This window comes from Serinus canaria, chromosome 1A (genome assembly GCF_022539315.1).
Source record: "Serinus canaria isolate serCan28SL12 chromosome 1A, serCan2020, whole genome shotgun sequence".
Classification (NCBI taxonomy): Eukaryota; Metazoa; Chordata; class Aves; order Passeriformes; family Fringillidae; genus Serinus; species Serinus canaria.
In genome coordinates, this window is record NC_066314.1 from 15,192,280 (window position 1) to 15,217,276 (window position 24,997).

The window sequence follows — 24,997 nt, forward strand, 5'->3', positions numbered from 1 at the left end:
CAACATGCCTATATAAAACGGGCAGAGAGGAGGGAAGGATATGTACTCAGTAAAGATACTTAATCTTTAATGATTCTATCTGCCTTTTATCTTTTTATAACACCAATATTCCTATTAGAAAATATTTTTTTTCTGTATGAAAGATTCATGCAAACAAGCAAGAGGCCTGACCACAAGGGAGAGCCATTAAATTGACAAATCAAGGTGTTCACAAATGCAAAAAAAAAACAAAAAACCACCAAACAAAAAAAAGGTGTTCTTCCAGACCAGTTGTTGCTCATCTCTGGAAGACTTATGGAGAGCAAGAATACTGGTATCCATTTTGACAAAGGACATTTTTAGGCTCTTCCTTCATAAAATCCTTGGAGTAATCCTCCTAAGCAGTGAGCTTTGAGATTCCCAAGTGAAGTGTAGAAATCCAAGCATGAAAGACGGCATGACCTTAAGAGGTGACTTAAAGAAGAAAGGACAGTTAATGAAGTGGAGCTGCTAGAATGATGGCTTAAAGAAGCACTTTGCCAAGCATCTGCCATGCAAAGTAGAATAGCTCACAATGTCTGGGATCAAAATGTTAATCTTTTATCTGAAATCTTTTGGGTAGATTTATGATAAGTTCCTTGGCAATCTCCATAGTTCTCAAGTCACTGATGGAAAAAACATATGCCCTGGAGAAGGAGAATCATGGGTCAGAAGACCAGGTAACGAATAATGCACAGTTAAGTTCTCTCTAGTTACAGCTATGAATTGTGACCATGTCTTCTTAGGAGTATGTAAATTCCAGGGTTAGTGTAAGCAGGGAAAAAACAGTTTAAGGAATTCCATTGCAGGTTCTTCCTCCATCACTGTTTGTTGGTCAGACAATATTTTTTCTTGCTTGCTTTATCATAATCGATGGAGCTGTTCCACGTCTTTCACAGCACATTTGCTGCTGGTTTTAATGGTGAAGACTGAAAGCTCTTCAGTGTCTATGATGATAAAAATATCTGATGTTTTCAGACTCCTGACATTTTGTTAGTAGTGTCATATAGTGGGTTTACGTGGGACAAAGTTAGCTTTCTGTAGGGATTGGGGGTCTGGCAGGGGTGGAAGCTGCCTGCCCTGGAGACAGCTCCATCAGCACAACTGGTGAGATCCAGATTGAAAGTGTGTGGTTGGATTTAATGTGTTTAGTAACAATTAAATAACATACTTGAACTCAAGTAATGTTCAAAGGGTTGTAAGGAGATTTACCATGATTAACATAGATGTAGAAGGGTTATTTTTGTCCTGTTAAGTACTGGTGTTTCCCCATGTAAATATGACAGGGTTGCACTCATGCTTTTTGCTGTTTCTAGTTTTTAACTCAGATTAAATTCCTTAGATTTAACACTAGACTGAATTCAGGTAGCTAGAAACAGTGACTGGCAGTCTCTACCTCTGCTCTGAAATAAATTTTTGGTCATCCCCCTTTGTCCCAGAGGGGGCTGTTGCAACATATCTGTAGGTCTGGGAAGAAATGGTATTATATAAAACAGCTACGAGGAGGCTCCCTAATCTACCTCCAATCCTGGGATTAAGGCAAACATCCGCTTTACTGCACAAGCAGTTTTGAATTAGATATCCAACATTCTGCCACGCCTTTCTAGCCTGATGTATCATCCTTCTTTTCTAAACACTACTCACATTCTGTTAGTCTCACCAGAACTAAATACTGAATACTAAATACTTGGGTATTAAAGTGCTTTTTATCAGAACCTTTCTTACAGGTGAGTAGTCTGAGGAGCAAATTGAAATTTTTCATTTGCTGTAGTGGCTGATGCTGTAAGATGATGCCACAAAACACTGGGTGCTGCTGTCTTTTAGCAGTTATGTGGTATGCAGCTAAACTTTTTGAAATGCTAAGTCTTTCAGTTTGAGTTGTCAAATCCTTAGAGTTCAGGTGCAACAGTTCCATTACACTTCATTGAGGATAGAATGCTGTAGAAAAACTGAAATGTTTAAGTTTTTTTGGTAAACTGTGAGATACATCACTGATGATGGTCTTTACTATGGGGTCAATTCTCCTAGGGTTTACAATGCAATAAGAAGTGTAATGATTACTATCATTGAAACACCACTGTTGCCTTGTCTGAAAGACTTTTATAGCTCATTTTAAAAGATCAGTAGCATCCAGATATTGTTCTGCTTTTCTTCATGAGTTGACTTTGCTAGAGAGCTTCTAAAGCATTTTTTTCAGAGTCACACTTGCTGTCAAAACCTCGAGTTACCCAGTGTGTAGGTATTTAGAGGTTGTGACTGAGTTCATAGGCTTCTCTAAGACTCAAAGGCATGGAGGTTTTTTACTCTAAATTCTCTACTTCATTACATATTGTCACAAAAATTGTGGCTAGCAACTGTATGTATGATTTATAACTCAAATATATACATATATGTGTGTGTGTGTGTGTGTGTGTATAAAAGTATATATTGAGCTATTACGAATTCCTGGGAACAATCAGTAGTATGGCAGCAACCAAGTATGTATATACTGTTACAGGCTACTGCAAACTTTTCATTAATGAAGCAAACTTTCCAGTAAAACCACAGAAAATGCAATTATGATGGATTATTTATATTCTTATATTTATATATTATATTTATATTATTTATATATGGTTTACATTAATACCAGTATTCATCTTATTGGACAGATATCAGAATGGGCCACACCATCCCAAATGTTGGAGGAAATTGTCCTGGGTGAGGGTCCAAGATCTCTTAGAAAATTTGTGTGAAGGGTTCATCCTGTTTAGGAAAGGAAAAGTATGTGCAGCATGCAAAGTTCTTGGAGAGAGAAGTTTTGTTTTGGATAAAAATTAAGTCATATCAGACAGAAATAAGAAGTGTAGGGCAACACCACTTCAGCAGCCAATAGATGCTGTTAATTTCTATGTTTCACCCAGAATAGCCAGCAGATGTTTTCTGTTCTCTCATGCTAATTATTATTTTTCTAGACTGTTTTCTTGTTCCTGCAAAAACAGGAAAAAGGAAACAGTCTAGAAAAATAAAATAGCCAGTGGCAATTACCAAGTCTTACTTCCTCAGGATGTTTTCCCTGTTTTCAGACTTCTTTTCACCTTTTCAGAATAAGTGGCTGTTGTGGTTCCTTGTTTTTGTGCGTATCAATGGTATCTCAGGGTGTCTCAGGTTTCTAGGTACCAGGCTGTGCATTTCAGAGAGGCCAGCTACACTTCTCAACACTGCTTCTGGCTCCCAGGTCTAGTTCCCAGGCATACCAGCATTTTCTCTGTCAGTATTTCATCAGACACTTTCTTCTTTTAGTGATTTCCCCCCTCTAACCAGGTCACCTTTATGGCTGCTCATTCACCTGAGTGTCCAGCTAAGACATGCACTGAGCCTCCAGCAATATTTTAATGTTTCTTTCCTTGGAGGAGATAGTGAGCCATGATGGATGTGCCTGGGAAGGAAATTATGGAAACTGAATAATCTGGAACCTTGAAGCTTGATGTTTTATCGTGTGCAGAGGGGAGAGGATGTTTGAATTTTGACTGACTGAAGATGAAATCCAAGGAGCCCTCCATTCTCATCATCATGGAGGGTACTCATCTGTAAAACTCACTAGATAGATACCATGGTGAAATATTCTTATGTATTCTTCTCAGGGATCTGTGACCTCTGCTGTTTGTAGCCAGCTTCAGTCAGTCTGCAGCAGGGCTCTTCAGGGACAGAGAAATTTGCTTTAAAAGTGTAGATCAGCTTGGCCAAAAGGTCGATTATTTCAGGAGAGAGAGCAAGGAAGAACTCTCCCCCCTTCACTTCTCTGTGGCTTCTGTTGCTTAGCAGACTTAGGAGTATTTAACTAACTGAACACGAAGGTTTTACAGTGCCAGACCACACTGCTGCCAAAGTAGCAACAAATACTGCTTTAAGGACTTGATGAGGTGGATTTGAATTGTGGTCATGTATGGGAAGGTTAGGAAATGCTCTGAAATGTAATGCTATGACATTCCTTAAGGATTGGATGTTGTATATTTTTTTTGTTGGTTTTATAGGAGTTCTGCCTCTTTCACTGTGCACCTTTTAACTCTGCCTCTTTCCATAAAGAATATTTGGCACTGCTTGTCCTCTTTGGAGGACAAGAGGTACAATTTCTGGAGGTTTTGTTTTGGTTTTAGTAGTACAAGATGTAGCTCAATCAGAACAGCTGGAATTAAGCAAGCTGGAAAATCTGACTTTCAAGGACATTGAGGTTAATTTATAATGTGTGTGGTTTTTTATGTACACAAAATGCATGGTCACTTCCTCTTTAATCAAACAAAAAATGCGTAATGAAGAATTTTTTCCCTTTAATGGTCTTGAGAAGATAGCATCTCTATCAAGCTTTGGAACTTTCTGTGATGTCTTCATAATATTGCACAAGCCCCAGTGCATTTGAAGTGCAACAGATGTTTCCCCTCAGCTGTGTGCAGGCTCTTGTTCTGGAACAAGGCAAGCCCTTGAATGTAGGGTAAATTAATTACAAATTTAGTTTTCTTGTTGGATTTAAAATTCCTTGTGGATACGTAATTAGGAACAGCCCCATGTAGAAGTCTGCCCTTATATCCATATCTTTCCATTTATTTACAGGAGAGACAATACCTTCTGCACCAGTGGCATTTCCCTAGCCCACCCTTGGGGATTCTCAGTTTCAGTTGCTGGAGGATAACCTGGTGGTTTCTGTGCTCCAGCTCTTCATCCCAGGGTCACTGTCTCTCAGTGGGAGATGGGTAACAGCACTCCTTTCTTTTTGGTGGAGTTCAGTCTGTAGCCTCACAGTGGAAGCCACAGTGTTGTCCCCTTGGTTCATGTATCTTCCCATCTTCTCTCAATTCTGGTGCTCCGAGGCTTCTACTCTGCTGCAGGAGTGCAGACAGTCAGCAGATGAAGTGATGGGACACCCTGCACAGGGCTTCCTGCAGGTCACAGAGAGTGCCTCAGTTCCTCTGGACGTTTGCACTGTGGCTTTAGTCCTTCTCAAGGAGCTTGGTGGTTGGAGTCACTGAGGCTCACATACCAAAATTCTCTGATTATCAAAGATTTAGAAGGCAGTACATGAGAAGAAACAAAAGACATTGTGTAACAACCCTCTGGAGGGTATAAAATGGTATTCCAGTCTTGTAAAACAATGTAAAAAGCCTGAACCTGTTGTTCTTGTAATGGTAGTGGAAATAGAAAGTAATTTCTCTTCTGGTTTGCTGTAAACTTGAAATACACCTGCTGTTCTGCTATTGATTGTTGTGATTGAGCTTAAAAAACATACTGGAGAAAAAAATGTAAAGTAAATTTTGGTTTAAAAAGAAAAAAAAAAAAAAAAAGAGATTCCCAATCTTATTTTTGCCATGTCTCATGTATGCCTATCTGGGAAAAGTTGTCAGCAGTAGTGACCCCATTTTAGCTCTAGAGTAAAATAAGGTCATGAGCAAGGACACTGCCAGTGACAAAAAGCAAGGCTAATTAGCCACAAAAAAGCCTTATACATACTTGATACTAACTTCTTGTGGAAAATGTTGTGAGAGTGTGTATGTGTTTGTATAAGTAAATATGTGAGTATATTTTTATATATAATTATTACATGGAAGTTAGTAGGGCATACAATAACCTGGGAAAGTGTAAAAATTTTAACTTAGTTTCTTGTTTCACAACCCTTTCTTAAAATTATAATGCGCTGAGGCTCATAGAGGGACTGTCTGACTCACTGCCAGAAATTGATGGGCTTGGGTTTATATGGCATCGTAGAACTTCTTTTGAGTTTATGGTTTTGTGTTTTCCCACCCACAGCCATGAGGGAAGAAAGCAGATAGTTTTTTTTCTTGTTGCTGTTATGACCTCTGGTGTTAGCATTAGACAGCCTTTCCTGATGATTATTTCTTTGGAGAATGAAGAGTATGTCATGTTTAAGTAAAGATTGCTTGTACCAGGGCTTATTTTGCATATTGAAAAGAAAACTTTGGAGTTATTTTCCTCCTTGCTTAACAATTGTAATGAAACATTTTGTACTTGATACAGCTGTGTGCTTTTTATGAAGTCTGTCTAGTCCTTGAATACTTTTTTTTTTTTTCTGGTGAGCACATTTGGTGTAGCACAGCTGAAAAAAAAAATCCCCCACACCGAATCTGTCATAATTAGGTTTTAAAATTTCTTATAGAAATACTTCAGGGTAACTAAATCTTTATCTTCTTCTTCTTTAATTAACAGAGGAGGAGCTCAGGAAGCTGAGAGAAGAAACAAATGCTGAAACATTAAGGCAGGAGCTAGAAAAGGAACGTCAGAGGAGATTAGAACTAGAACAAAGAGTCAATGAAGTACTTAAAGCAAGGTAAGAGAAACATCTTCACTATGGAGCTTAAAACCACTTGAGATCTCTGACTGGCTCTGGGAAGTGCTGGTAAAAGCAAATGTTTCTGGCCTAGGTGCTCTTAAAATAAATTACTGGTCACAAAGAGAGCAGCTGTCTATGTTGTCCTGTAAAAAGACATAATTAACATTCCTGTACATATGAGTTCCTTGGCCATACATACTGCTGAAGCTGTGGAAGTGCCATGACACTTTCTGGTTGAGATGTTTTTCATTTCACCTCTTCTGATGCTCTCCCTCTGGGTTCTTGCCTGCCTGGAGCTACTGAATGCCAGAGCCTTTGCCAAGCCATTGCAAATGCTTATCCTTCCCAAAACCTGTGTATTCTCCAGACTGCCCAGTCTTTGTTACTCTTACTCTAGCAGCAGCAAGGATGTCCCAGTGCCACAGAAAAGCCCTAAATACATGTGAGTAACTGAAATCCGAGCCTTTCAGTGACAAATGGAAACACCTCCCCATGCTCCTTTCAGCCTCAGGGGCATCCCATTTGATGTTGTCTCTCCTTACTCTGCTTAGCTCCACAGATCTTCTGACTACAGCAGTTGCTTAGTTGTTCTAGACCCCTTGTGTACATAGCTGCTGTTGTATCTTCCCCGGCAGCAGCTGAGATTACTGGGCTGAGCAGCAGGATCTGTGGCTCACCACCAAGTGCTGTCATCAGCACACAGGCTGAGTTGTGGATCACGTGCTAAGCACTGCCACTTACTTAGAGGTGACAAGCAAGAGCAGACAGGCAAAATGTTTTGCCTGGATATGTGGTCTCCCAGTGCCACGCAAATTCTTCCCAGCCTCCCACTTTGTTCTGTACTCAGGTGTAAAAATACCTTCCCTCTCAGGCCAGTCCACATCCACTGGTAGCAATAGAACTAGGAGCTATTTATAGGAAACATGTGGGCCTATTTTCTTTCTGTTCTCTGTCTGCCTGCTGCTCCCATGGAATCATAGAATTATTTAGTTTGGAAAAGACCTTTAAGACCATCGAGTCCAACCATTAACCCAGCACTGCTGAGGCTACCACTAAACCATGCAGTCCAGAGCCACATCTACATGTCTCTTAAATTCCTCCAGGGATGGTGACTCAACCACATCCCTTGGAAGCCTGTTCCAGTGCTTGAGAACCCTTTTGGTGAAGGAATTTTTCCTAATACCAAGTCTAAAACTCCCCGGTGCAACCTGAGGTCATTTCTTCTTGTCCTATAGCTTGTTACCTGGGAGAAGAGGCTGATCCCCACCTGGCTACAACCTCCTTTCAGGCAGTTGTAGACAGCAGTGAGATCTCCCCTGAGCCTCCTTTTCTCCAGGCTAAACAGCCCCTGTTCCCTCAACCACTCACTGTAAGCATTCACATACACTTCATTTATGGGTGTCAGAAGGTACGTTGCAGTCTTTCACTTCAGTCTCTGTTGGCAGACCTGTTATCCATGAATTTATTTAACACTGTTCATTGCTGGAGTTCTCTTCTTCTGGAAACTATGGAGACAACACATTACAGAAGTCCCCTCTTAAAGAAGCATTTTATTTCCTTTCCTTTTTAACCGATTTTATAGTGGTTTCAAGAAGTGCCCTGTAGTGACAGATTTGTAAGATTTGGTGAATTACTGTTCAGCATTCAGTTTATTTGCCATCCTTAATGAGTCCTTTCTTCTCTTACGCTCTCTTCAGACTAAAAAGTTCCAGCTTTTCCACTTTCTTTAAGAGTACTCCACCCCCTTCATCAATGCAGTTGCCATTCTTTAATTGTTTTAAGAGTTTGAACAGTATTCAGAGTGTTGGTGCACCAAGGCTTGAGATAAAAGATAGATTAGGCCTTCCCTCTTATTCTCAGTACCCACTACAGTGGGATTTTTTTCAGGTGGTATTTCATGGTGATGTTTTTCCACAATCCCTGGTTCTGTGCAGGGTTGGTCTGTGTGAAGCCTTTGACCTGTGCTGCCCAGTCAGCTTAGAAGGGGCTCCCGAAGGTCCTTGTGGATGAGCCTGGTTCCCAAGCCAGCACCACAGCTGTGCAGTGGGAAGGTGGCTCAGCCTGCTCTGATCTGGACTTTTTTTGAGTGACATTTTAAAGTTGCCCTTACAGCTGGGATGTGAGAGTGCATTTTTATTGCCTGTGCTGGTCTGGCTGTGTGTCTGCACTGGCATGGCCTGTTAGAGTGCACAGCTGCAGAGGAGCAGCTTGGGCCTGGTGCGTGCTGAGGCTATCTGCTGGCACAGTGACAGCTGTACAGAGCACTGAGCCTTGTCCCTGCTCTTGGGAGATGAAACTGATGCTTCAGGGAAGGACAATTTCTCACCTGTGACTTGCTGCCTTGAAGAAGTTGCTTGAGATGCAAATTCCACGTGCTTGTCTTTAGAGCTGGCGCAGGCCTTCAGCCTTGTCCCGAGGGCGGCTGTGCCTGGGCCCCGGGCCCTGCACGGAGAAGGGGGACAGGGATCTCCCTGTGCCTGCGGGTCCTGGGGGAGCATGAGGAGCTCTCTGCTTCTGCACAGTACTGTTTACCATCCCCTCAGAGTCTCAGCTGGCCCACTGCAGCTTACCAGCACAGGTTTTAGAGAAAAGAGATGGAAGGTCTTTGTTTATCAATATTTGTGTTGACATCTGTACCTTGGGTGGTGAACAACAGCAAACCTCTAGCAGGAGTGACATTGCTAAATTAAGGTAGGATGACATGGCTCCCTGAGTGCTATTTAGATATCCTAAGGATTACATTAGTCCTGTCAGCTTGGGTATTGCACTTGGGGATTACATGCAGCCAATTATCCTCTCTACCAAAGTGTTTCTCTAACTGGTCTCACTACTATTTCAGTCTCTTTGTGACAGGCAGGATGCATAAGGTGATAACAAAATAAGACTTTGAAATTTTTTTGGTTTCTACCCAGGAGGAGAACAATTTGTTTGTCCATGATTTTTGCTTAACTTGTGCTTCATTGTGCGAAATTCTTCACTGCTTACTGTATTTTGCAGGTCATTGTGGACATTTAAAAATACTTTTATTAGGACTATAGGGAAAATGTTGGCTTACATAGTCAAATAGCCCATATTTATGCCTGATGGAAATTTAATTTTATTAAGCAAAGTAACTGCAGCAAATCTGGCTGGTTATGACAAATTCACCCTGCTTCTGAGGTTATTGTTAGCAGTTTTAAAATAGATATTCATACGTCCCCTGGTAGGGGAGGGAGCAGCTTTGTGGTACTTAGTTGAAGGCTGGGGTTTGCATGTACTGTTCTTTTTGCTTGCAGAAGTAAACTAATGCTAATGAAAATCAAACTGTGCTGTGGTGTAAGAAAGAAATTATTTTAAACGTTTCAGTATTAAAAACTATTTGTGAGGCAGATAATACACATATCAATATAAAACATGATGAAAAATGATCGGCAAGGAGAAAACAAATACAAAATCTAGATTCTTTTTTTCTAGTGAAGAACATGGGCTTCCTTTGTTGAGGTCACAGTTGTGCATAGGGAAGAGGGTAGAGTGGAAGAAGAGGATTCTTGGTGCTTTTGTTTGTCATGGTGTTTATTGTTTGTATATCTGATTATTTAGAAATAGAGTGGCCTCAGCTGAAGTTTTCCACAGATACAGTTCAGAACATCCCAGCATTTGGTATGGCAGCTGAAGCTTATGACATACTGCGAGCAGAATGATGCATAAATAATCTGGAATAGTTTGTGTGAGCTGTAACTGTCATATTTCTAAATTGTGAGCTACAGTCATGCAGGAAAGAAAAATAACAAAAAGTTTTGCAACAGCACTTACCAGCAGCTTGTGACTTATGCAGCACACCTTGTTATTAGTACCATTGTGAACTATTTTTACAAGGGCCAAATAGACAATGCTTCTGCATAAATCACTATTCCTTCATTGTAGTTAGAATAGCAAGGGCTTCTGAAATGTTTGGTGTATTTTAATGGAAGGAGATGGAAAACATGAACATTATTTAACTTGTTTTTTTAACAGCTCTTCAGGGTAAGAAGCCATGCATACCTGAAAGATATGTTTTTAAAGTGGGCTAAGAAAATACCTGCTTATTTTTGCATGTATGAGGTTGGAATGTGCTTTTGATGGAAGTATACAAATATTCAGGTTGCTTTGAGCAGTAGGAAAAGTGTTAACAGCCTTGAATGTCTTCTACAACAGTGGTTGAAAAACTGGTGGTGGGTTTCTTGTGAACTTGGAGTTAGCCTGTGGGAAGATTGCTTTGAATATGTCTGAGAACATCATGGCAGTGACTGCACTTGTGTCCAGCAGTTCTGGTCTGCATCCAGTTTTTTGAGGGAGTCTGTTGATTCACAGACATCTCAACTTGCAGCTGTATTCAGGGCCTAATATGCATTTAAAAAATGTTTATTTTAGGGAAATGGTCTTCAGTGTCAAGGTTCCCTTAACTTTTGTGTTATACTTGCAACTAAATAATTAAATAATACTTGGGTACTGTTCTGTGGGGCAGCACTGAATGGACACTGCATCAGAGTGTGCTAGTTGCTTTTGAGAGGTACATGTGTCCTGGTCATGAACAGCTCTAATATTCATTAATATTGATGCTTTCCTGACCTCAGTATATAAAAAGAGAGATAAACAAAAAAGACAGTTTGTGTTTGTCTCCTCCACTGTCTGAGGCTCTTAACTGTTTCAAACAGCCTGTGCTTTAAAGGGCAGCAGTCTTCAGTTGCAAAAAGATGACCTAACTTCATGTTGGGGATATGTTGGTGTTACCGGTTACACCCTTTTTCTGGGTGGAAAGCGTATCCAAGAGGAATTAATGCAGCTTGTTTTCTTAGGTTCAGGCTGCTGTTGGGAAGCCCACATATAAGCACAGTGTTGTTCTGAGGACTGTTTATGTTTTTTAGCCTTTTAAATTATCTCTGCCATGAAGAGTGGTTCAGAAAACTGGAAAGATAATTTCTTCCCTCTGTCAGTGGTATTGATGAACTGGATGGTTCAACATGACCTCGTTTTGCAGTTGAACTTCCCAGTAGGTGTGCAAGCCCAAACAATGAATTCTGAGCTTCCTGTCACAGATCTGTCTGAAGTGGCTAATTATAACCTGATTCACAGGTGCAGTAATGAGCTGTCATTAACCTGATGATTCGTAAAGGTCAGGTTCTTCATGGGGAAGAAGTAACAGGCAGATGGCAAGTAAGACATTGCCAGAAAAACGAAACTAAAGCACCAAGAAGGGCCAGAGCCAACTGTCATGTGCTCCTGATGTCAGTAAGGCTGCTGTACAGGGCTACTTCTTGGTGAGATTTTCTTGATTTTTTGCCTAAGAAACCTGGGGAGTAGTGATGCTGTGCTGCTTTTGAAAATACATCCCAGCATGTCAAAAGAAGACCCAGCCTGAAGACTGACAGCTGACAGTGGTGGGATCTCATCTTGGCTCTGTCCTGGGAGTGCTGGTGTCAGTGCCTCCACACTGCTGGAATGGGTTGTTAATGACCACCTCCTTTCTACCTAAATGTGGCTTCAGCTTCAATGAAACACAGTCTGAATGACAGATTTCAGCTGAAATGCTCAATATGTGGTGTAACCATCTGATGTGTGGCTGGTAGAGGAAAACAAGATACTACTGTATAAGAGTTGGTGCAAATTTGAAAGTGTTTGTTGCTGTCTTTTGAGAGCTGGAAATAGAGGAGATGCAAGGGTATGGGAGAAGAAGCAGGGACAGGAGGAGGAACCTGTGACTTTTATAGAAACTGGGGTAAAATGGCACAGGAACCAAAGTTCAAGTTTAGCTGAAGAAAATAAACTGATGACATTTCAGGTGACTTTCGAAAGGAAGAGTTGCTGCAAACACAGAAGCCATGGGGAAAAGTCCTGACAAATTGTGAAAGCAAGTGTCTTTCAAAGCCAAAACCATTGAATTCAGCTCATTCACACCAATAAATGTCGAGCTGTAATTCATAAATGAGTAAATTACTTCTAAATGTCCTTTTTAGAATGGAGCAAGGATGTGGAAATCTCATTAGGGATCAGGAATGCTTAGGAAGGAAGGGAGGTAACAAGTTCTCTAGTTTCTCCATCATGTTCATTGATGTATGGTAATGCTGAGCAGCACACAGTAGTAAGGACCTTTTCCATGGGCAGGCAGTACAGTGACATTTTTTCCTAATGTCCTTTCTAGAGGAACAGCAGGAGAGAGAACTGTATGTCCATCTGTATTGCTGCAATCCGCCCAGTGCAATGGGATCCCTCTTCTTGCTCTTCATTTGCTGACCACGTTTCACTTGGTTCCCTTTCTGAGGAGCAAAAGATGAAAGGAACATTTGAAAATGCTTACATTCCCTGATAAATGAGTGATCATGAAATTGCACAACTGACACTTTTATTTCAAGAAGTAATCTTTTCATTCATTCAACTCCCTGTCAAGTAAAGCTTGCTGTGGCTGGTGTTATGTTGTCAAAGCTCCTGCTTCATTAGAAAAAACAACTTTCTGTATGATATCTGCATGGATGACTGAAGACTTTGGGACTAAAGCCTGAAGTATTCTCAGCACAGGTTGGCAGTTGGAGGCTGTGTACAAATGTAATTTGAAGCCTTGCACATGTACAGAATGCCAAAAGCATTTTGTGTTTAAAAAAATCTGTTCACTTTTAATGGATGAGAATATTCTTGAGTCATTTCTAAAGGTGAGATTAATGATGCCAGCTTCTTGACATATATTTTTAGAACATTTTTGTTGCAATTTTTCAGGCTATTTCAATTTCTCAAGTTATTTTTCAAATTGGTTGTGATCTGTCTATTTTGAGAGTTTACAACATAACATTTAAAATTATTCTTAACACCTGTTCCTCTTGTGAAGTTGTTTGACCCTAGTAGCGATGGCAGGATTCAAGATTTGTGTGTTAAATTGTGGTTTTGTTCTACTGCTGTGGTTATCAACTTGTGATATGGAATCCCTTTTAATTTATTGCTGTGGGAAAAGTCATGGCTCTGAAGAATTTTCCTGGCAGGCGTTGCAATGAGTATACCACACGAAGGCATAAATAATGCAAGAAATTTAATACTACATTGTTGAGCAGTTGTAAGATGAAATGGAGCTGTTGGTGACAGGAATGGCCAAACCCCACCTCACAGTGGGTGCTGTTTCCCAGGATCCTAAGTGCAATGAATATTTTGAGTCTTGTGAAAGGGCGTAAGCTGGGGTTTTTTTTGTCATGGTTGTATAATCTCAGCTATGGAAACCATGGAGGTTCTGGTGTTTCCTTTACCTAAAAGGGAATAAATTCTTCCTCTGTAACATTTCACATTGTTTCTGTTTTCTTTGTAGGGCAGAAGAGGTGCCTGCAGCTCAGCAACCTGCAAAGCCACAGGCACAAGCCAATGGAACAGGTGAGCTTGGTCAGATCTCTAACAACACTTTAGTTCAGTTGGATTTTTTTAAATTTTTTTTAAGATCCTTAGAAGATCAAATCTTGCTTCTGAAGAAGCTGATTATAAATGACAATTCGAGCAACTTCTCTCTCTGTACATGGTTCTGCATTTACTTTTTGTAGTTGACTTAGCATACCAAAACAAGGAATTTTTTGTGTATTGTAAGGCCTTTAGGTGTGTAATGAAACCTATTGGCTCACTTCATCATTTTGGCATGCCTTGCTGATCCTTGACTTAGGAGAAAAACAGGTGTAATACATAGAAAAAATGTTCTGTTTTGTTCTCAGTTGCAGAAGGTCTGTTATGCACTAATCATATTACTACTTCATTCTGGAGAAGGAGTAAGATTAAGAGTTATTAATTGTTGGACACCTACGCTGCCATATACATTTCTCAAGCTAATACTAATTACGATTTCAGTAATGTACTACTAATGTCTGAAAGAACTAAGGCAACAGTCAAATTCTCAGTCTTTCAGTACAGTTTTACTTCCCTTCCTACAGCTTGTGATTGAGACTTAGGATTTTAAATCTGTGGACTAAATCTCAAACTTCCCCTCCTGTACTTCCGTAGTGTCAGTGCTTTCTGTTATGTGAGCTGCAACCTGACTTTTTTTTCCTCTTGTCAAAATTTCTTTCTCAGTATTTTCTGAAGTATTAGCGTGTGGGAAGCTACTTCATATTTTTATTCACAAATGGAAGTGTTGTCCCAGCTGTAAACAGTCACTAGATTCCTTATTTTTCTAGATTTCATTGTAAATCATTAATAAATGGTTTGATTCTATTTTCTGAGCTCCAGTGGCTTTTTCTCATAGGCTTAATTGCATCTTTTTGGCTGTTGTAATTGGCTGATGAATCTTCCATGCCTCTGTTTAATCTTATATTAATTTAATGGAATTCTGTGCTAAATTTGGTCATGGAGTAATTATGACCAGTATCCTCTTTGCGACATTGCTGTATTGAGCTACGTTTCCAAGTAGTTTGTCTCTTCCTTCTAGACCACAGTTTTGTTACAGGTGATTGTTTTGTTCTCACTTGCAGTGCCTTAAGGCTTTTAGCCTGAATTTATTTCCATGTACCCCCATATTATGTTATTTTTCCACTGAAACTGATGTACAGAAAATGTGCATCACTTCGTTATTTTGCTGTATAAGACTTCCCAGGTAGTATTGTGACTGTATATTCCATATATAGAGAGTGGTATATGCAGCATGAATTCTGAAGGCTGACTTTAGAAAAAAAGAAACTCAGTGGGGTTTTTTTTATAGCTCTATAAAGACACACACCACAATCTTTATGAACTATTAGTGGTTGGAAAGTGGAAGTAAAAATGCTTCCAGCAGAATCTTGCTTATGTTTCCACCTCCCTTTCCTGTCAAATCCCTGTGGCTGCAAGGTGGTTGTCCAGCTCTCTGCTCAGGAGTGTTTTGCTTTGCACTTGCTTTTCTCAAGGTGACCCTTCAGCACAACAGGGAGCACGGAGATTTATGTCAGTCTTTTGTTTACAGAAGTCTCTTAACCAGAAAATGTTTTTACTGTGTTTGCTAAAAATTACTGTTTGTTAGGATGTGTTGCTCTTTGTACTTTAGGTAATAAGATGCTTCCATGTACTGTCCTAAGAGCAATGCAGGAGTCACCTTTAGTCTTATTTTACCGCTTTATTGCAGCTGGGTTCCTGTGCAATGGCAGAAGTAAATTGCAAGTTTCCACAAAGAGTGCTGATGAAGGATGGGGAAGCTGTGCAAAGTGTGCCTCCCAACGAAGCACTGTGTGTGGGAATGGGCTGGCATTGGAGAAAGATGTCTTCTAGCATTATTCTTATACTTAGTGCTTCTTTTTTACAGATAAGAGCTCTCACACAGTCTCCTCAAGACTCCATAAGTGGTTTTGTGATAAATTTGGGGAGTATATTGAGGACTTCAGATTTCAGCCAGAAGAGAATACAGTGGAAACAGAAGAGCCACTTAGTGCTAGAAGGTAAATCCCTAATGTCATTTTGAAATTCTTGGTGCCTTTACAAGTTACTTTTCTTCTCACTTTTTTTTTTTTTCCTTTTTAAAGGAAACCAACCTTTTGTATGGTTTGAGCAAGTGTTTCAATAACAAATAATAACACCAAAAGTACAGAAATACCTCAAAAATTTTGTGACTGCTTTGGACAAAACATGAGATTTTAAGTTTTATCTGCTGTCTGAAATAAAATAAGATTTGTATTATTTACCAGGTTTTGTCATATGCCTCCCAGAAACAGTGAACAAAGTCTTAATTAGGCTGGAGGGCTTTTAAACTTCAGTTTTCAGTCTGATGGAAGATAGACTGTATTAGTTAGTAGAAACACATTTTGTAACAGACAAGAATAAAGCTTATAGTTTATAAGTGTGAGGAGTATTTCGGGGATCAAATGTACTATGTACAATTGTGCAAGTGTGCACTAGTTGTCTATTTAACAAGTTGCTTTTATCTATTATTTTTTAGGTTGACCGAAAATATGAGAAGATTAAGTAAGTACTTAGCAGTGTTTTATTTGTTGTGTTTGTTCTGGTTTCATTTGGAACAATACTTGTGATTTGTTGTCAATGGTATACATGCATTGCCTTCAGAATACCTTTTAAAAAATAGTATTAAAGTTAAATTTTGGGTGGTTCCTAATTTCCAGTAGGTTAGCCACAAAATCTAGATCCCTGTTGTCCAAGGAGCCTGACTCAGATCTCTCCAGAATGTTGTCACCAGTGATTTCCAGTCTTTCAAGTCTTAATCCTCTCTGTGGGCTTGGTGTAGGCTGCAGCAGCAGAGCAGATGGAAGCAGCACTTGAGTCCATGAGCTCTTCCAGTGCCTAGGGTGTGCCCTTCCACTTCCATCATCTGCTGCTTTGGTTGTGCTGCTGATGCTTGAGGAAATCCAGTGCTAGTTGCTTGATTACTTCACATAGCATGTGTGTTTAGGATAGCTCAGTCTCAAGCCAAACAAACTGGGACAGCAGGTCAGAGGCTCTCTTGAAGAACGATTGAAATGTTGTGAGTTCTACTGCAAAAGAGAGTGAGAGCTTCTAAGACTCTCTGTGCAGGAGGTATCATCATTCTTCTCCTCAGGAAGAGCAAAACTGGTGTGGTCCAACAGACACCTTGGTGGTCTTGCAGCAGCTCTCTCCTGTTTCCTTGTGTTCCCTGGCTAGTTTTCCCAAGAAGTGAAAGAGGGTAAAGGAGAAGAGGCTTTTAGGGACCTGAGGAAGAGCTCCTCTTGCTCTTGCTGGCTGGGTGTGCCTGTGTGTGGGCCTCTCCCAGCACAGGTCAGTCTCCCATGCAGTGACAGCAAGACCAGAGGTCTGCAGAGGTGGCACACAAGGAGTCATCTGCTGGGTTGCTTAGCTTAGGAAGAGTAAGCAGCAAAGTGCTAGCCATGGGTAGAGTCCTGCAGAGAGAAACCAAGAGATCTAGCCTGGCTTTAATCTAGCTGGTGAAGCAGCAGCAAGGGAGGGAAGGGCTACCTAGACTGTAGTAAAGCCTTTGATGCTGTTTCCCACAGCATTCTCCTGAAGATCATGGCTTGATCATGGCTTGGACAGGTGTTCCTTTGCTGGGTAGAAAACTGGCTGATGGCCAGGCCCAGAGAGTGGTGGGGATGGAGCCACATCCACCTGGTCACAAGTGGTGTTCCCCAGGGCTCTGTATTGGACTGTCCTGCTCAGTATCTTTATCAATGATCTGGACAGCAGGATGGAGTGCTCCCTGTCAGTTTGCAGATGACACCAACTTGGATAGCAGTGTTGATATGATGGTGGGTAGGAAGGCTCTGCAGACAAAATGATTTAGGGGCATGGTTTAGTGGTGGATTTGGCAATGCTGGGTTAATGGTCAAACACAATGATGATCATCAAGGTCTTTTCCCACCTGAATGATTCTGTGATTCTAAGTTGTTCCTTGGTGGCTTGTAATTCAGTCAGGTTAATGTACATTGTTTTACAGTGAGACAAACTGACCTGTACAGTGGTCTTTGGGGTAGTGTGAACATGGCTGAGAACAAGCTGCTTTTAGCATTCAGGGTAGCCTTATTAAGGATGTTGATTTTTTTTCCTTTGTCTATACTGAAGAGTTGAGACATAATCTTTGTCTTGGGTAACACTTCATTGTTTGGAAATGCATTCTTTAATTGCTAAGTTACATTGGTGGGTTTAATTTTTTTTCATTTGGATAAGCCTTTTTATCATTACATGTCATGAATATTCCTGTAGTTTTCTAACTTGATTGTTTGTAATTTACAAGTGATTCAACCACTGCCAGCTAATTCTAATACTGTGTTTTTTCTCAACTTCCATTTAGAGAGAGGTGCCAAACCTGTTACAAATTTTGTGAAGAATCTTTCTGCCTTATTAGATTGGTATTCTATCTACACTTCTGCTATTGCCTTTATTGTAAGTTATCCTACTCCTCCAGGAGTAGTAAGAACTTGAAAAAATACATTATTTGCTGAAATTCTTTGAAACTGCCATATCTGAGTAGGGGTTGTGATACAGTTCAAGTCAAATCAAATAGTGTAATTTCATTTGACACAAAATATTCAGTAGTAGTCACTTCTGTTCTATATAAAACCAGTTCAGTTGTGTTTCCTGGGTCTCCTGCAGCATAGCTTTGTAATTGTTAAAATAACTTGGAGCTATCTGGGTGTTGTTCACTCCTTTCTTGTTTCTCGTCTCCCAGACCCTGTAATTCAATGGTTACTTCAGCCTCTGCAGAGTTTCTTCCTGTCTAGGGCTGAGCTGCTGATAGTGGTTACATTTGATGAGAAGCTTTTGTCCCCATCAGGGCTCTTTGCTATTTGATAGGATCATACTGATGAGAGGAAAAATGCTTTGATTTCAGTAGGATTCACTGTGCAAACATCAGGTCTGTGAGCTGTGTTCAAGCATTTCTATACCATCTTAATGAGGTTTGGATGCCAAGAGACATAAGTATCTAGTGGAGTTTTGGATTGTTTTCCTTCTTCCTATTGTTAATTAAATTATCTAAATTCTTTTGGTCATAGTGTATGTGAAATTAATTTCTGTCAAAGGAATTGGCAGTAGCTGTGTGGTGAAAATATCACACACCTTTTTCTTAAATAATAACTTAACTCCCTGTAAGGTATAGACCTTCTGCTATTTTGCATGGCACAGCTGAATGAATATTGAGGAGGAGACTTCCCTCACAGTGTCCTCTGTCTGTCCCTTCTCCATATCTGCTGAATTTCTCTTGCCTCACTTGGTAAGCCCATATTTCAGATAAAAACTGAAAGAAGAAACTTGAGCAGGTTTTTTTTTTTTGAAAGCTCTGGGACCTGGGAGCCAGAGCAATGTTTCACTTTGTGGTTATCAGTGGAAACCCTAGTGTCTCTCACAGAGAGCCTGCAGTGTCTGCTTTCAGAAGCTGGGTACAGAATACCTTTTGAAGCTTTTTGTGTTTGTACTTTATACATAAAATAAAACCTGTTTTCCTGCAATCTTTTTAGTCTTGGTAAAAATTTGGGATTGAATTGACCTGAAATAATAGAGTGAGAGTTTATCCTGTTGCCCAGTACGGGGCTAGTTGCTGTAACTCCACTTCTATTCCGTGGCTTCTGTGCCATTGCTGGCCATATCATGGTCATGTAGCAGATTCACAGACTTGAGGGTTTACCTCTCTTTTTTCCTCCTACCCCTTCATGTAATTGTAGTGTTGAAAATACTCAATACTCTCTCTGAGGCAGCTGAGAACTAGTGAAGTGTCATCTCTGGAGATCTGGTTCATTCTTAGTGTTGATTTTGCATTCCTGAGTGTGGGGCTGTTGTCAATTATAGAGTGGCTACAACTTATTAATTAAATTTTTTTTTATAAATTTAAAAAAAAAAATTATTGTGAATTGCATGGTTTTAAGCCCAAGAGCACAGTGGGAAGTGGAATTTCAGGTAACTCACTGTACCCCATTTTGTAATCCACATCTCTTTCTTTGTTTTTTTTTCTTAATCTGCAGATTTACATCAATGCTGTATGGCATGGCTGGGCCATTCCTATGTTCTTATTTTTAGCAATTTTGAGGTTATCCCTAAATTACCTCATAGCCAGGTATTTGCACAAATACTAGCTTGCTCTCTTGCTTTGTTTGAATGATGTTTTGTTATCTTTGCACTGAGTTATAAACTGCTAACTTTTCTAAAACTGTTAGTTACATTTAACACAGGGAAACTCAAATATCCTAAGTGTCATTGCTCAGTTTCTATAATCTTTTACTAATTTTGGGAATTATCTTTGTATCCTGTGGCTTGGGTTATCGTAAACAATGTTGCATGCTCTCAGACAAATCCCTCAGCACACTAGATTCTAATATTTCTAATTCTGCAATGTTTAGAGTACTTGAAGAACATCTCCTTCAATATTGAAGCTTGCTGTTTTTCCCAGCAGAGAATGTTCACCTAGGCCTAAAATGGCAGTTTTGCCTTTTTCCATAGCTCTTGAAATACTTTATCCAAAGTATTTTCCAGTTGTAAAGTCAATCTCTCCTAAAAATTAAGTCTGGGTGTTTTGTTTTGTTTTTTTTTTTTTTTTAAAGCACCTTAAAATGATGTAGAGGACCTTAATGTGCATGTTGTAAACTACTTTTCTGACTTTTTAACTGATACTTTCTGTTTGACATTGTATTCCCTGGAAATTGCTGGTAGCAAATACAATTATTCAGACCTCTGAATAAGTTGATGTAATTTTCTTCACATGAAAAAATAAGAGAAAAATATTCCTAATCCTTACTCCATGCACACCATTAAGTTTTGTTGTAAAATCCACAAGCAGTGATTCTGTTTAGTATCTATTTAAATAATATTTTTAAAGGTGGCTGTTATTGGCCACTTGTGCTTCTGTAATGTTGTGGGTTCTTTGTTAATTTGGGGATTATATTATTTGCTTTTAAGCCATAAGTGCTTATTGCAGAAAACTGCTTTTTAACCTTTTACAAATAAGCCATGTCAATGGATGGAGTTCTTGCTCTCTAACTATTTCCATCATTCCTAGGGGTTGGAGAATACAGTGGAGCATTGTGCCTGAAGTTTCTGAGCAGATGGTAGGTCTTTGATCAGCGTCCCCTGTATGCCTGCAGAAAAAATTGCACCTTTAAACCCTCCTCTGTGTTTGTGTGGGTAGCTGGAAAGGAAGGAAGAGCTGCAAGTGGAGACACTCCTTTTTTTTTCTTTCTCTTGTAATTTAAAAATCTTTAGTAATAGCACTCTTGGGTTCAGATGCTTCACCCTAAAATATTCCAAACTTAAAACACATTTCTGAAATGAATTTTAATTTATCATCTTGGGACAAATTAGGTCCTATGGGATCTTCAAGAAGTCTTACATTCTGTTTTCTTTAAGAACATTGAGTCAATCTGTTAATTCAACATTGCCAGCCCCATACTGGGTCTGGGTACACATCCCTAAGTGACAGATCTAAGTGTCATTTAAATACTTCCAGGAATACTCCACTTCCCTGGGCAGCCTGTTTCAAGGCTTGACAACCCTTTTAAAGAACAAATCTTTCTGAATAGCCAATCTACATCTCCCCTGGCAAAGTTTAAGGCCATTTCCTCTTGGTCTGTCACTTGTTACCTGGGAGAGAAGACTGAATCCCCCCCACCTCATTACAACCTCCTTTCAGATAGTTATAGATAAAGTCTACCCTGAGCCCCCCAAAGCATTGAAAACTAAAAATAACCAGCACTGAAAGTCATAAAAAATAGCTCTGAAACAAGGGAGGAAAATGGTAAGTGTAGAGACTATTAAAAGTGAGATGAGTATTGCCAAGAATGTTGAGGGGTCACCTTGTTCTGACAAGTTTTGCAAAATACATTTTATCTGAGCTGCAAATCAATGTATTGTGTCTTTCTTGCCTAAGGAGCACCCAAAAGAGGACCTGACTGTGTCTGAAAAGTTCCAGCTTGTTCTGGATGTGGCTCAGAAGGCTCAGGTACTGTGCTGCTCTCTGGCTGTCTCCTTGGGAGCAAGGGGGTTCATGCTCCAAGTGGTCACAGGAGGTTGTTATGTTGTAACATGTGAAAACAAATACTTAAAAAATAAATACTTCTCTTGCAAAGGGAACTTTCCCTGTGAGCAGTGGAGATCTCAGTAGGATTCCTGGACTTTCTGAAATGGCATGATGCTTCAGAGAATGGGTTAAGGTTCTCTGACTGCAGCTCTGAGCAAGGTCTGGAGGGGAACAGAAGCAACTTCTCACAGTTTTCTACCTTATATAGCATATAAGCTTCTGATAATGTAGATTGGGTGATGAATTTTCAAAATGTACTGGAGTGTGGTTCCATATCACAAATCTGCTAGTCATAAAACTGATGTAGGAGCCTCTGTTCCTTTAAGACAGAGCTGAAGGCTGTGGTCTGTTTAGCTGTGTTAATTCAGCAGTTTGCACTTCATCTCTAAAGCAGCATATTTTAAAAAACTCCACCCCCTCCAAGCCTTGAAATCTGCTGGTGTTGGAGAGACTGAAGGAAGGTTTTCTCCCAGCTCCCTGAGCTGGATGAGGTAGCAGCTGAGTGACTGCACCATCCAGTTGAACTGCAGTCTTGTGCCATGCTTGATGATGTGCTGCTGTCAGAAGGGGTTTAACCTTGCCTGCTAACTGTGGCTGCTCAGCTCCTTCCTTCTGCTGGGGGTGTTGCATGTTTATATGAACACCTTTGGAAATTTATTGGGGAGGTGAAATTTTCAGGTGCTCTGACAGTATGGATTGGTCAGAGAATATGGCCTGAGTCCTGAGCAGAGGTCTGTTGCCTCCCCATTTGCTGGAATTAGTTGAAATCTGCTGTCTCTAGTGGTTTATTATAAAACCTGATAATGGTCTGTTTCCAAGAAGCTAATAGTCCTTTTGATGAACTCAGTTACCACTTCCTGTCATTTCAGTACTCAGAATGTCTGAAGAGACCTTCAGTTCTGTTACCTACTAACAGGAGCTCTTTACTCTTAGATTAACAGCTTAATTTAAAATATTTGCAATAATGTAAATGCTTTGCAGTCATGACAGTGGGATCAAATGGTTTCTCCACTTGTAAGGATCAATCAGAAGTTACAGAGCAACGTTAAATGAGGCAGAAATCATCATGTATTGCTATTCTGTTCTGTATTTAATCAGTTGTGAAGTACATAAATGGCTAAAAATTAGTTTAAAAAAAGTCACTTCTGGGAATTGCTTACCAAGAAATTCAGAAAACTATTTGTTTTCATTATGTGGACAAAAAAACCCCAAAACAACGCAGGACTTGGTTTTAATTCTCTTGCTTCTTATGCAGAACCTTTTTGGCAAGATGGCAGACATACTGGAGAAATTTAAAAAGTAAGTTATCTGATGGGAGATTTTCTTCCCTTTTAAAACAAGACTTGACCAATATCTGTAACACTGTAATAAAATTTTGCTTCTTTTTTGTTTTCAGCTTGTTCATGTGGGTCCAGCCAGAAATAACACAGAAGCTCTACATTGCTCTATGGGCAGCTTTTATTGCATCCTGCTTTTTGCCCTACAGGATTATTGGGCTTGCATTGGGTAAACACAATAAATAATTCACCTGTTACGGTCTAGACTTAATGGTTAAAACTTGCATGATCTTTAGAGGGAGAATTTTAGAGTTTAAGAGAGAAAACCTGCATTAATAAATCATGCAGTGTTCTAAAGTATTTTCATTGTGCTTGGCATCATTTGTCATGACTGTTTTGAAAACCATCTCAGTGTATAATAGGAAAAGACTGGATAATGCTTTTGCTTCTTGAAGAGGAGAAGTCTATGATGAGCTGTTAGCAGAACTTCTCAGACTGTCAGCTCCAAGGCTTATGGAAGATCCTGTGTGTTGAGGGTTTTTTGCTCATACATCCTTGTAGATGAAATATGTGGCATGGCACAGGAGGCATTAAAATGACAATGTAGGAAAAAAAATAAAAGTATTAGTGGGATTACTGGTAAAACTTAGAGGATGGGCTAGACAGAAGGAACAGACTGGGTGGGTCTGTACAGATACTCAGTCTCAGCAGGGAATTGAGAAAAGGGTTCTCACCACATCATGAGAACTCTTTGCTCAGGTATGAAGCCCTATACTGTGAACCAAGAACTGTAATTTTTTCATTAAAGTCATGATGTAATCAAATGAGCATTACTTTTAGTGGCACTGAACTTCAGATTTTGTTAGCTTGAAGTTAAATGTAGGTTTGCTTGACACAGCAATTGAATTTAGATGCGTGAGGAATAATTATTTGACTCTTAGGAGATCTGAATTGCACTCAGTAAAGTTTTGAGAGAGAGTATTTTAAGCCCATATTGAATGGCAGAATGCAAGGAAATAACTTGTATAAGATAAGAGTTGGGCCTGGAAGATAGAGTTTTATGTAGTACATGAGAGCCCTCTGTTGCCATTAAAATTCTTGCAGGAGCTGCATAGCTGAATGCTCTGGTGTGTTTTTTTTTTGTTTTGGTAGTATCTAATGTTTTCAGAATGCTTCTGGTAATAAGGAACATATGTTTGAATTATTCAAATGTTCTTCTGCATAATAGTGGCTATGTAAATATTTAAAAGAACTGGGGATGGGAAGGAAAGAAAAATAATTTTCTGGTGTTGGAAGAAGAATAACAAAATAGTAAACCTAGGAGAATGGTTTTAACACTGTGATTAAATATACAGAATTCTGTTTTGTTTGTGAACTTTAGAAAATATGATCAAAACAGTGATGTTCTTAATGCCTCTTCAGCATCCAAACTGATATGACCTTTTTTTCAGGACTCTATGCTGGAGTCAAGTTTTTCCTTATTGATTTTATCTTCAAACGATGCCCCAGACTAAGAGCTAAGTATGATACTCCTTATATCATCTGGATAAGTCTCCTGACAGATCCTCAGCTCAAAGAAAGATCTAATGCTACAGTGTCCAGACGGGTAAGGGTAATGAATCCTTTTGTCCCTATGTTCTCAGGCTCTGAAAATCAGATCCCTTTCTCCCTTTTCCTTTCCTCCAGTGACTAGAGCACATTAAAGAGAAGGTTAATTAAATCCTTACAATCAATGTTAGTTGATTGTAATATCCCTTTTTTTATTATTTTCAAGATTTACAGTTCTTCTATGAATTCTGTTTCTTGTATGAAAGGAATCAGTTATCAAAAATTGTATGTATCCATAGATATACTGTGAATCATGAAGCTAAACACACAAATATAACACCATCCATATTCATACCAATTTCTTTAATCTACATTCTGTGTAATTCTGTTGTCAGATAC

General features: G+C 39.6%; 1 protein-coding gene across 3 annotated transcripts in view; it reads left to right on the plus strand.

The window, feature by feature from the left end:
- The window catches only part of GRAMD4 (GRAM domain containing 4), a 72,961-nt gene that overhangs the window by 39,379 nt on the left and 8,585 nt on the right, over nt 1-24,997 (plus strand). For all 3 annotated transcript variants that reach the window (XM_030238673.2, XM_018910234.3, XM_009086813.4), the window contains exons 4-14: nt 6,214-6,334; nt 13,641-13,702; nt 15,588-15,720; nt 16,218-16,243; nt 18,060-18,151; nt 19,726-19,817; nt 20,757-20,805; nt 21,624-21,695; nt 23,029-23,072; nt 23,170-23,279; nt 24,502-24,656. In XM_030238673.2, the coding sequence (XP_030094533.2) occupies nt 6,214-6,334; nt 13,641-13,702; nt 15,588-15,720; nt 16,218-16,243; nt 18,060-18,151; nt 19,726-19,817; nt 20,757-20,805; nt 21,624-21,695; nt 23,029-23,072; nt 23,170-23,279; nt 24,502-24,656 (956 nt within the window). The remainder of the gene's footprint in view (nt 1-6,213; nt 6,335-13,640; nt 13,703-15,587; nt 15,721-16,217; nt 16,244-18,059; nt 18,152-19,725; nt 19,818-20,756; nt 20,806-21,623; nt 21,696-23,028; nt 23,073-23,169; nt 23,280-24,501; nt 24,657-24,997) is intronic.